The following is a 12,088-nucleotide window of genomic DNA, read 5'->3' as shown; positions in this document are numbered from 1 at the left end:
TTATCAATATATTCAAGTTTTCATAACTTAGAGTCTGAGTGTTACTAACTTGATATTTCTGAGTAATGGTGTGCTCCCAGAGTGCATTGCAGCATGAATATATTAAGAAATTGCTCTGTCTTACTGCTTTTTGGCTTTTTTTAACCATTTTATTTGCTGTCTTGTGTCAGTGTTTGTTTAGTAATTAGTTTAAAAATGAATTTGATGGTTAGCAATGTTAAGTTTTGCATGCTGAGTGTTGATGACTGTGTGTTTCCATCATAGTTCATGCGCATGTCTTCATATCGGATTAAACATTGATCTGAGCGCATACATTTTTTAATGCCCATTCTTAGAGTTAATGCGCATCTTGATGTTTCCATACATTTATATGCAATCTCCCAAAGTGTGCATGCATAGTAGGTCATCCGAATACTTTTCTCCTAATGTTTTATAAATACTGTGACTGTCAACTAACAAAATTATGTGGCCATTCCAATCCATGTTTAACAAGGAGAAGAGCTCACACACATAACAGTAGATTTCCTACATTTTATTAGAGGACAATGCAAAGACATTCCCATTGATTCACATCGTAACATGAACTAAAATAGCGCAGTCTCAACTAAACTACATAATTTGGTCAAAAACGAAGATTGTGTGAAAGACTCAGGTCCTGCGTGAAGATGTCTGAGATTGATCCAGAAGAAGTAGGTCACTCCTGTATTTGCAGATTTCAGCTCTCCTCCGCTCTCTCTCTCTCTCTCTCTCTCTCTCTCTGCCAGATCCATTGCTTGGGAAAAGAAATCCCATCTGCATCCCTCCACTATAAGCTGCTTTCAATTTCATCTCCCATTTTCACTTCCTACTCTGTTGTCAACTGTAAAACCCCTTTTAGGCCAAAAAATAAAAAATAAAACGATAGTGAGCATTAGTTCCTATAGCTTTCTGACGGCCTGGGACGTCTATAGAGGGGTGACTGCGGCTTCTGGGAACTTGGAAAACAAGGGTTGAAGGAAACAATGAATGTTTTTTTCCATAAAGACAGAAATGATGACACTATAACCACGTCCTTGGCTGCACACAATGGTTTCTGGGCTCTCTTTGACACAGTGCATAAAGAGGCATTTATGGAGCGATTCCCCACAGGCAAACCTACGTCCACGGCACAGAAATCCTGCATCATCTGAGAGAATTCCCACGGAGGAATAAAGAGGCGAATGTCTTGGATAGTTGGGCTTTTGGGCTCGATGTCAAACGCTCACTGTGTGATGGTGAGTGCACACGCTAGGAAGGTCATTTGATATCATCACTGAGGCTCTGATGCATTAAACATGAACTACAAGGGAGGGGAAAAGGAAAATTGTGTGCCAGAAAAATGGCTTTTTTCATTGTGACTGGTGTGTGAAGTGTGTGAGCTTAAATCCCATCATATACTGAAGGTCAGTTCAATAGGGTTGGGTATCGTTTGAATTTGATCAATTCCTAATTTCGATTCCAATCAGGGTTAATAAAAAAACAAACAAGTTTTAACATTTTATAACAAGTATCCGTTTCCTGACCTCAAGTAATTGATTTTCGATTCCCAACCCTACAGTTCAACCAGACATACTCTCAGCAAGAGACTCACTACGACCTGCACTTATTAGTGGTGTTTACTAAGGCCAGCATCACTGCACCATTGCTCATATTTAGGCGTAATGACTTGAACAAACCCCTAACACTAAGTACTAAATGAAACTTGACCTTCACTGTTTGTGCTACGGAACGCTGTAACCAGACACCCTAACAACCACCTAGCATTACCCTAGCAACTAAAAGAGTGCAACAAAAACTAGATTTTTAATGATAACTTATAAACCTTTAAAGACAGCCCTACTGTGAGCTACGAGGTTGTTAATCGATTGTTTTGCTTTGCATTATTTTGGCATATAATTAACAGTGGAATTCGTGTTGAAAAACTACGTTACCCATGATGCTCTACAGAAAATTCCACCAATCAGAGAGTCGAAACAAGCTCCGCCCACTCCCATGAAGCACTGCGAATGACGTAATCGAGTCGATCTCCCTGTCAAGTCAAGTCACCTTCATTTATATAGCGCTTTAAACAATATAGATTGTTTCAAAGCAGCTTTACAGTGATAATAGGAGATTACAGTAACAGAGATTGTTAATACAGAGTAAAAATTTGTGCAAATTAGTAATAATAATAAATAAAATAATAAATTAGTACAGAGATAATAAATTGCATTTTTCACTAGATTGTAATATGTGAGCTGGTCTCTACGGGACATGCATTTCCACATACGCGTTCCCATCCTCCATTTCAATCCCGTCTCTCTTGAACAACACCACTAACAAGGGATCAAAAGGTGAAATAATTCAGCAGCCCACAGATTAATCTAAACCTCGCAGGAGAATTCCCATCGCTTCCTGACTCGGTCTTGTGACTGCTAAGACTGCTAAAGCCTGTATAATGCTGCGCTCCTCTGAAACCCAAGCACAAAAACTGTTTCTACATATAGTTCTTGATCCATCTCCCAAAATTCACTTCACACCGATTACCATTTTTATGGGAAACGACCTACAAATGGGTTACTTCCAGTTGTTTCTACTGGGATAAGAAAAATTGTTTTATATATCAAGCTCAAATTTGGAACACAATTTGTTTAGATTCATGGCTTTGATTTTCTTGCAGTTTTAGAGTAAAACGTGATTTTGAAAATATATATTTCATATAAAAATGGCAAATAGTATTTTTGTGCATTTTTCATAACTATAAACGTAAAATTCTGTAACTTCACTTTTTTAAACTTTTTTCACTTCAGCAATAATCTGCCGAGTGTCGTCTTCGAAAAGAGATCAAACTTCCGTCTGTTCCTCTAAAGCATTCAAGATTTACCACAGCTTAAGCTGGAAATGTAATCTTCAGGTCTATGCTCAAGAAGTGAATAAATGGATTATGAATACAGCGTAAATATAATTTAGTATCATAAAATCCCCTAAAAATACAACATATCAAATAAAAAAAACATTATAAAACTAAAATATAGTGCATTAATCATCATTTTTGACCGACACACTAAGGAAATGTTGAGATTTCTCAACGGAGAACTGGGATCTAATGAAGAAAAGTCTTGGATAGACATCCTGATATTGTCCAGGACTGCCTCGGGACAATGGAGAGGATATCTCTGCCCGTCTGCCGTGCCGATTAGACAACTTAGGTCACGTAACCACACAAACACTGAGCTGCCTTATCATGGTGAAACCCACACACTAAAAGAGTCATGTGTCCGTGAGTCATGAGTCCAGTCCCACGATAACTACATAGCATTTAGTATTTGCAGTACGTACCATCACTCTCAGCCCATGTGTGTTGTTCTGTATGTGGCATGGTAGACGTTCCACACAGCGGACTGCATTGGAAAGTGTGTGAAGAATGATTTCCCCAAGAAAACTGAAGAGTCGGATAGACTCCACACACACACACACACACACACACACACTGCTCTCACAGTGTTGCACATTGTTTGCATACTTATTAACACCAACTAACTGTTCAGGTAAAACCAGTTTACCCACTTCTGCCGTGAAGTGGCATCAGCCTCGGGTTAACTCTGTCATCATGAGTGTTCAGGACTGTGTTTGGTCTGCAGTGAAACTCACCATATATTCAGCAAGCTCAAGTTTCATTGTGAAGTGTGGAGTTGAGTTTGTGTAAATGTTGTATTAAGACAGGACAGGGTTACACCATGTCTCCAGCGACAAGTAGCCTAATTTGTCTGTCCACATCAGATGTGGCACGACCACCAAATCAATCAAAGATCACAGCCAATCAGAAGAGTGTGTGGGCGGAGTCATGTGGAACATGGGCGGGGCTAAACGTGTAGCTCCGCCTCACACTTACTCTGATTGGCTCGGTCGTCTTTCATAGGCAAACATTATAGGAAATGTTGTCTTCATTATAATGCACAGACAATACAACATACATCCCGCAATGGCAAGAGAAGGTAATTATTAAATGTTTATTCGTGGCGGACGATAAACTCTGTTCTTAAGCTAAAGTAGAGAAACACTAATACAAATATTACTCCAGTAAAAGAGAGGTTTCTAATGCGACCCACAGGGCCGGCCCGAGGCATAAGCGAACTAAGCGGCTGCTTGGGGCCCCCTCGCCACCAGGGGGCCCCCAATCGAGTTTTTTTTTTTTTTTTTTTTTTTTTACATATTAATTAACTTAAACAAGTGACATAAATGAATGAAAGGATTAATAATTCAAGACAAGAAAATTCTGATTTCATGATCAATATACCTGCCTACAACTGCTGCTGTGTCTGCCAGTGTTTGAGTCATGCGCATAACCTCGCGTGCATAGACAATTTTTGCACAAAGTCACGGTAATGTTAAGCCATGTCACAAAAATTTGATTTGATCAATGATTTATCCTTTAAATGTAATGATATTCAGAACAGAACAAGAATAAAGAAATAACTATAAACAAGCCAAAACGAAATAATTTAAAGCGAAAGTGAAAGTAAGCGGCGTTGGGCTCACGTATCTCTCTCATTAGAATCAAAATGTTTCAACATTCGCGATGGATTTGGATGGTAGCTAAACTATTCTTTATCATAGGCTTTGTACTTCACTCACGTTCCAATATCGACGGAAAAAATCATCCTCTTCACACGCGCAAAAATGTGCTTGGAAACATCACAGTGGATGATTACAAAGCTGGAATATGTTGTGTGTGTGTGTTTGTGTGTGTGTGTGTGTGTGCGCGGGCGCGATCGAACAGTGGAAACATAAAAACATACTCCGTCATGTTCATACAAGACATCATTCAAACTGCAAAGTGTTGCAAAACGTTGGAGGATATTTTGCAAATAATTTTTTTAATATGTTTTGTGACAGTTTGTTTTCAGAAGTTTCCAAGAGTTAGTAAAATAGTAAAGAAAAAGTTAAAACTTTTTTAAGTATCTATTTTGTATTAAGTATTTATTTTGTATCAATACATAACCTCATTGTATTAATTTATAATGTAACATTATAACGTGACATTGTGTCAATAATCGTCCAGCACAGGTGACTCTGCGTGGTGGGAGGGGGCCCCCAAATCAAATTCTGCTTAGGGCCCCCAAAAGGCTTGGGCCGGCACTGGCGACCCATATAAGACCTTAAAGCTCAGTCTTGTATTACTATGAATTATTAGGAGCACACTTGATCTGAGAATATTATATTATCCCGGGTCTTGGCTCGTTCGAGCGGGACAAGACCAAATCATGTGAACAATAGTTCAGTTGACTCGCTTGTTAACTGCTGCAAGTTTAATCTTCTGGATAATGATCCATTTTATGTTATTTGTGAACCAGTAGATTGTATTTCAGTAGAAAATTTTTCCTTTGAGTTTTCCGCGTACAGACGCGTCTGTATAAATTGTCAAAACGAACCCTGTTCACACGGATCCGCGAAAACAACTAAAAACACTGTATTCTGCTGCCAGGCCAGTAGATGGCGATGAAACACTATAGACTGAACACGTAATACGCGTGTGCGTGACGTCATCATCTTCACAGATTCACGTTTTTGTTCATTACACGGAAGTTTGCGTTTTCAGGCACCCAGAACGGCGTTGTCGTGTAAACGAACGGCCAAAACGCATAAAAAGATTTACGTTTTTAGTTGAAAACGGTTGTAGGTTGGCGTTGTTAATCTGTTAAGTGGTTAAATTGAGGATTATGAAACCTGTAAGGTTTTGTTCAATTTACAACCATTTGATGTAGTGACAAGCTTAATTACTATTTGGATCACTAATACATAACAAAACCATCTTACCGAACACCATCCACAACACTGCTCCTAATGACTACATACTATAACAAAAAATGATAATGTGGCCTCATTGCCTTCTGCAAAAAGCTGTTTGTTATGGATATCATCAATATAACCTGCCACAATGAGCTGGGAGTGGCTGAGTTTGTTTAGGTGAGCTGTTTCAATGATGACTCACTATCTTTATTTACGGCCACACAAACAATGACATGTTGAGTTTGTTTCCAATTCGGCAGCGTGAATTTACTAGACTCAGGGTACGTTTACACAACAACAATGTACTAAAATCAGAAAAGGGTTTCACATTTTTTTGTTTTCACGTACATACGTTGTCATAGCAACACGGATCCGTGAAAACGACTAGAAACGCTGTAGTATTCATGCCAGGCCAGTAGATGGTGATGTCACTTTGTAAAGACAATTTGTCGTATTAAAAGAATGGCTAAAACGCATAAAAAGAGTAAATTATGTAAACAGCCCCTCAAGTCTCATTTACCAGGTTATCGTCTTGATCAAAAGGATAATGTTGCTTGCTCACAGGGGATCAAACCACGAAGCCAACCGTTCACAAGCCCAAAAGCCTCAGCCTATCCACTAAATCTGCTAAACCTGATGAACAGATCTGGAGTTCTGTTGATTCTGCTGATGATACTCAAGCCTCTGTTATTGCCATATGTGAGTCTGCACAGATCATTAGTCTGGGAAAGGCATCTGACACGAAGAAAACATGTTATTGTGTTCTGACTTCTGTTCTGAAGGAAACGTTTCAGATTCACTTTTAGATGGAGGATATAGATGTGTGATTCATATTCTGACAGCTGCCTTCACAAAATATAGATTACTCTGATATGTTAACATTTCTGCAAGTTTAATTCTAAACTAAACTTACATTTTCTGGAAAAAAAAGTGTTATAGTGAATATTTTGACTACTTATTCATCCACAAAGCAAAAATATTAGACCTCACTGACTATGCAAGAAATGTTAGATTGATAACTAGGCACACGGCATGGGATATTATAATCATTCACAAATGGTGTGGGACGGCTGAAGTCTAATACTTAGAGTTTGTTCAAAACTACTAGCAATTGTAATAGCGATGCTTGACTTAGCGAACACAACTAACTACTATCCTGCCACTTATTTGATTTTACAATCTCCATTTCTATTCTGCATAAATTAGGGATGCAATTTTGGCCGATACCGTTAACCGATAATTCTTCATATTTGAAAGCTGATAACCGATATATTGGCCGATACCGATAACCGATAATTCTTTATATTTGAAAGCCGATAACCGATATATTGGACGATACCGATAACCGATAATTCTTTATATTTGAAAGCTGATAACCGATATATTGGCCGATACCGATAACCGATAATTCTTTATATTTGAAAGCCAATAACCGATATATTGGCCGATACCGATAACCGATAGTTCTTTATATTTGAAAGCCGATAACCGATATATTGGTCGATACCGATAACCGATAATTCTTTATATTTGAAAGCCGATAACCGATATATTGGACGATACCGATAACCGATAATTCTTTATATTTGAAAGCCGATAACCGATATATTGGACGATACCGATAACCGATAATTCTTTATATTTGAAAGCCGATAACCGATATATTGGCCGATAACTCTAAATCCAAATGAATAAAAGTCTCACCGGTAAAATCCATGTCCCAAACACACAATTATAATGTCCACATTATAATTTTATGTAGCCGATATGACATACTTTACTGTATTTTCCTTTTTTGAAGTGATTTCAATCATATTTCAAGCAATTCAAAACCATCATGTTAAACAGTGCGCATCTGAAGAGTCTCAGCTGAAGGAAATAATACATTATTTATCGGCTTTAATATATAGGACACATTTTCTTATCAGGCCGATAACGATAACATGAAAACATATCGGCCGATACCGATACGGTGGCCGATATATCGTGCATCCCTAGTATTAATATTCCTTTAAGTTTTTTTTTTCACAGTCGTACATCATAGAGCTGCACGATTAATCGTTAAAAGATCGCAATCTCGATTCAAACATCCATGCGATCTCATTTTTAAATGACAACGATTTCGCCTGTGCCTATTAAGCCTTTGACAAAATCACACTGGAACATTAAAATCGGATATTAAAAAGGTCGGATGTTAAAACTGATGTCTATGGAAGTGATCCAAATAATCACCTTTTGATTTGAAAGTAATTTGGCACTTCAAGTAAAGATTATATTGATTACATTGTTTCGCCACTAGGTGGCAGCGAGTGACTATTTAAAAAAAATACCGGTATTTGTCACTGAATCAGATTCAGATTATTCAAACATTTTAAATAGACTGCAGCAATTAACATTTAGTCAGAACCTATAATAATTTACGTTATTTTGTTTAGTTGTTTTGTGCGAGCATCGTGATCTCTGTTTGAAAGAAAAAAATCGTGATTCTCAATTTATCCATAATCGTGCAGCTCTAATACATCACACAAAACCACAACAATCCTCAGTGCGTAAAGCGTATCCACCCTTGAGCTGCTTCGCATATTTAAGAATGAAAACCAAAACAAAGACACAAAGTTGATTTGATTCACCCACGTAACTCAATAAAACCTCACAGCAGAAGAAACCTTGCACCCTCACAATGCCTTATTCATAGATCGCGTGTCACGCTGACATCTCAAGTCCATTTCCAAAATGATTTTAAAGGGAAAGCTTCCTCTTCCTTTAGCAGATGAGAAAATATCCCGTCGCCCCTATTTTTAGCTCATCCTGTGTCATGCTCCCATTCACAAATTAGATTAGTATTTTTGGCAGAGGCGCTGTGCTGTTTCTCCTGTAATTAGTGGTTTGCCTGCATCTGATTTCTCATGCTGGTTTCTGGGTTAATAATGTGAGTAAAGTTAAAGCTCAGTACGGCTGCATTAAAACATCAGCACTGACTCCAACGTCAGCATCCTAATGGCATCTATCATAACTTGCAAAAAAGGACTAGTATGCAATGAGATTAGCAGATGCTTCACTGTGAAACTGGTGGAAGTAAGAAGTAAGATGTTCCCTAACATTGCGTCAAGTAATGTGTGATTCTTTTCGAAGAAACTAAATTAACTTTGGTCTTTCCACTGACATATCTTGTTCTGATGCATACAAACACTTTGTATGGAATTGACTAATAACAGATAAATGACTGACAGCCCAAACAGCCAATCAAATCGCTGTTGCTATCCGCCATTTTGTCTTTAAAGCTTACTGAACTGTCAAACCACATTCTTTGTCAAATTCTTTTAGCTATGATAAGACAGGTGTTTTTATTGCAAATGTAATTCAGATAAGAGGGGCTGGTTAATAGAGTCCACTTTTTCAGCGCCGGTCATTAATTTTTCCCATAGGGATTTTAAAATAGTCTTCAATAAAAGCATTATAAGCCATGAATCAAGCCAACCAGCTACAATGTGAATCATAACATTGCAAACTTTGATTTGAAGCAAAACAGTATAAGGTACAAGACTGTGAACTTATCGGCTTTAGTGATGGAAAAGAACTACAATCCCATGAAGCTTTGCCAACACCATAATTATTAAATAGAATTAAATAGAAGAAATATAAAAGTATGCATAAACAATATATTTTAAGTTTATTGTAAAATATGCATCTGCATTCAAATATTTAAGTATATTGAGAATGTAGGAAGATTGATCGAACGAGATCTTTTAGAGCGTTTTACTTGTTTCGACTCTCTAATTGGTGGAATTTTCTGTGAAGCATCATGGGTAATGTAGTTTTTCAACACGAATTCCACTGTTGAACTTGATTATTTAAAAAAATAAGTTGAAATGCAGGCTAACGGCTTCAGGAGAAGCAAAACTATCGAACTAGCTCACAGTAAGGCTGTCTTTAAAGGTTTATAAGTTATCGTTAAAAATAAATTTCCGTATAGAGAAAATGAATGGAGTTTTGGCAGAACCCGACCTTTACACTCTATAGTTGCTAGGGTAATGCTAGGTGGTTGCTAGGGTGTCTGGTTACAGTGTTCTGTTGAGTTTCATTTGTTCCATTCCTAAAAAATCAGCTGCTATTCTCAACTTGTTGTTCATGTCATATGCTTCTGGCATGCAGCCAAAGTTTATTTTAAGAAAAAACCCACAAAAACCACATTGTTTACCCCCTGTTTGCATCTGTAAGGCCTCTGTTACACATTTATTGTGTTACGGTCCGACTCCTTGACACTTGAGTAGATTTCCCCTTGTAATTTCACCACTTTCTCATCTTCTACCATTATATTTAGTGTTTCAACATAACAACCTGATACAAAAGCGTGTGCTTTCTGATTTTAACAAAGTACCAGACTGCAGTTTTATTAGAGGCAAAAAACTGATATATCTATCAGTTTATCCATACTGTTTTAAAATGTATATCTGATTTAAGGTTTAGTCCACTTCCAGACTAGAGGTTATGCTACATCAGAGAGAGTATACTGTGAATGCTGTTAAGGGGATGATATGTTTCAATGAGGATGTAGACGAAAAGCACAAAGGTTTGCAGGTTAAGAAAATAGGGTTGTTTCTAGAGCGAAGACATCCGTCTGGTTGTGCTTACAGATATCTAATTCACTGGGCCCTTTCATAAAGCCGGCGCTATGCGGCGCCAAGCGTGATGCAAGTGTTTTTTTGCTAGTTTCAGCCTGACGCAATTTTCATTTTCACGTCCTGTACCACGTTCTTTAAATAGCAAATGCATCTTTTCACCCATGGGCTGCTGGTCTGAAAATCAGGTGTGTGTTCAGGCGCATTGTTGGAGCGTTGCTATTTTGAGGAACTGAAATAGACTGAGCCATTAACCAACTAAAAGTTTTAAAAAAGCATTAACCTGCTCTAAAGTCAGTGGCGCAGTATTTTTTTTTTGTTATTTAAAGAGCGCGTTAGTAATGTGCGCCTATAGGCAGGTCCAACACGCACTACACTTGTTCCCATAGATGGTCTCGCTTTAACCTTTAACCTCACACACACACACACACACAGCTTTAACTCGCGCACGAGCAGATCCGTTTCCTCGCTAGAGAAGCGTTCAGTTTTTCCGCTTGTCAATTCCTCCATGTAAACAGCGAATCCGCCATGGACGAGTGCAACTGGCTTTTAAAGGGAATGGGAGATGAGACTCTGATTGGTTTATTGCATGTTATGTCCAAAACACACCCATTACTCATTAAGAGAATAGAGACAAAACACTCCCATTACTCATTAAGAGAATAGGGACGACCCTTTTAGACCATGCACCGGGAGCACCGACCATTTTCCCCGTCGTTAAACTAGCAAAAGTGGATTTCGGACACGCACTTGTGCACTTGCTCCGTGCGCTTTAGACCATGCACTTAGTTCCTTAAAATAGGGCCCTAGGTGTTCCCATTACCTGCCGCTAAACCTCACCAATAAAGAAATGAACTGTGGTTGGTTGCTTTACATATCAAACGGTCTCTTCCTATTCTAGTAGGCTCTTTTTGACCGGAATAACTTGCAATGAGGAACCAGACTTTAAGCCGTTATCCAGACGTCTGGCTAAACGAGACTAAGGTCTAACCCTACCTGTCTGGTGAACACCATCTAACCTTGTTGCGGCTCAAATTTTAATCTGTTTAATAGAGTGGCTCTGAATGATGATCATGGCAGGATCATCTGGATTTCATCACTCATCTCCTTCTAGTAATGGAATGAATCCAATCAAAAATAAAATCTCCTTGTCAATCAAGGTGCAGCTCTCCATTCTGTGTTTAAAAGACGTCTAATAGCCGTCCAAACACAGCCCTGACGTCTAGGCTAAAACAAGGCAAACTTTGGGCTGTCAGTGAAAATGTAATAGACGTCAAACCATCGCCCAAGAACAGACTAGTCATCAGTTACATAACATGTCAAAGAAATGAAACCAAACACCTTGTAATCACTGTTGACTTTGCTTACATGACACATCTCGCAAGTTATTTTGGCAAAAACGAGTCAAGTCACCTTCATTTATACAGCGCTTTCAACAATATAGATTGTTTCAAAGCAGCTTTACAGTGATAATAGGAAATTAAAGTAGCAGAGAGTGTTGTGGCTTTACAGCAGCTCTAGAATAAAGTTATTGTCCAGCTAAAGTTAGTTTTGATTGATTGATTCACTTCCGTTGCAAAGATCATTAGTGTTTAATTTACTTTTTGTTGCTTCCGCGTCTCCATGTAATCAAATTCAAGGTTATTTTGGCTGAAGTGGGTTACTCATAGCCGGACTATAGT

General features: G+C 38.2%; 1 protein-coding gene across 5 annotated transcripts in view; it reads right to left on the bottom strand.

Annotated features, from left to right (window-relative positions):
* Positions 1-12,088, bottom strand: part of cyth3b (cytohesin 3b) — a gene marked incomplete at its 3' end in the record, with an annotated part of 49,581 nt that overhangs the window by 27,035 nt on the left and 10,458 nt on the right. Inside the window, exon 1 of one of the 5 annotated variants that reach the window (XM_082186677.1) lies at positions 3,337-4,401. The exons of 1 other annotated variant lie outside the window; for it this stretch is intronic. In XM_082186677.1, the coding sequence (XP_082042803.1) occupies positions 3,337-3,376 (40 nt within the window). In that variant the 5' untranslated portion in view covers positions 3,377-4,401. Of the gene's footprint in view, positions 1-1,949; positions 3,304-3,336; positions 4,402-12,088 lie in introns of those variants that run through there. 3 more of the 5 variants (XM_082186674.1, XM_082186678.1, XM_082186676.1) reach the window with 3 other exon arrangements.

This window comes from Leuciscus leuciscus (genome assembly GCF_965113295.1).
Source record: "Leuciscus leuciscus genome assembly, chromosome: 1".
In the NCBI taxonomy this organism is placed as follows: Eukaryota; Metazoa; Chordata; class Actinopteri; order Cypriniformes; family Leuciscidae; genus Leuciscus; species Leuciscus leuciscus.
Note: the sequence above shows the minus strand (reverse complement) of the source record. Positions and strands in the feature narration are given on the sequence as shown.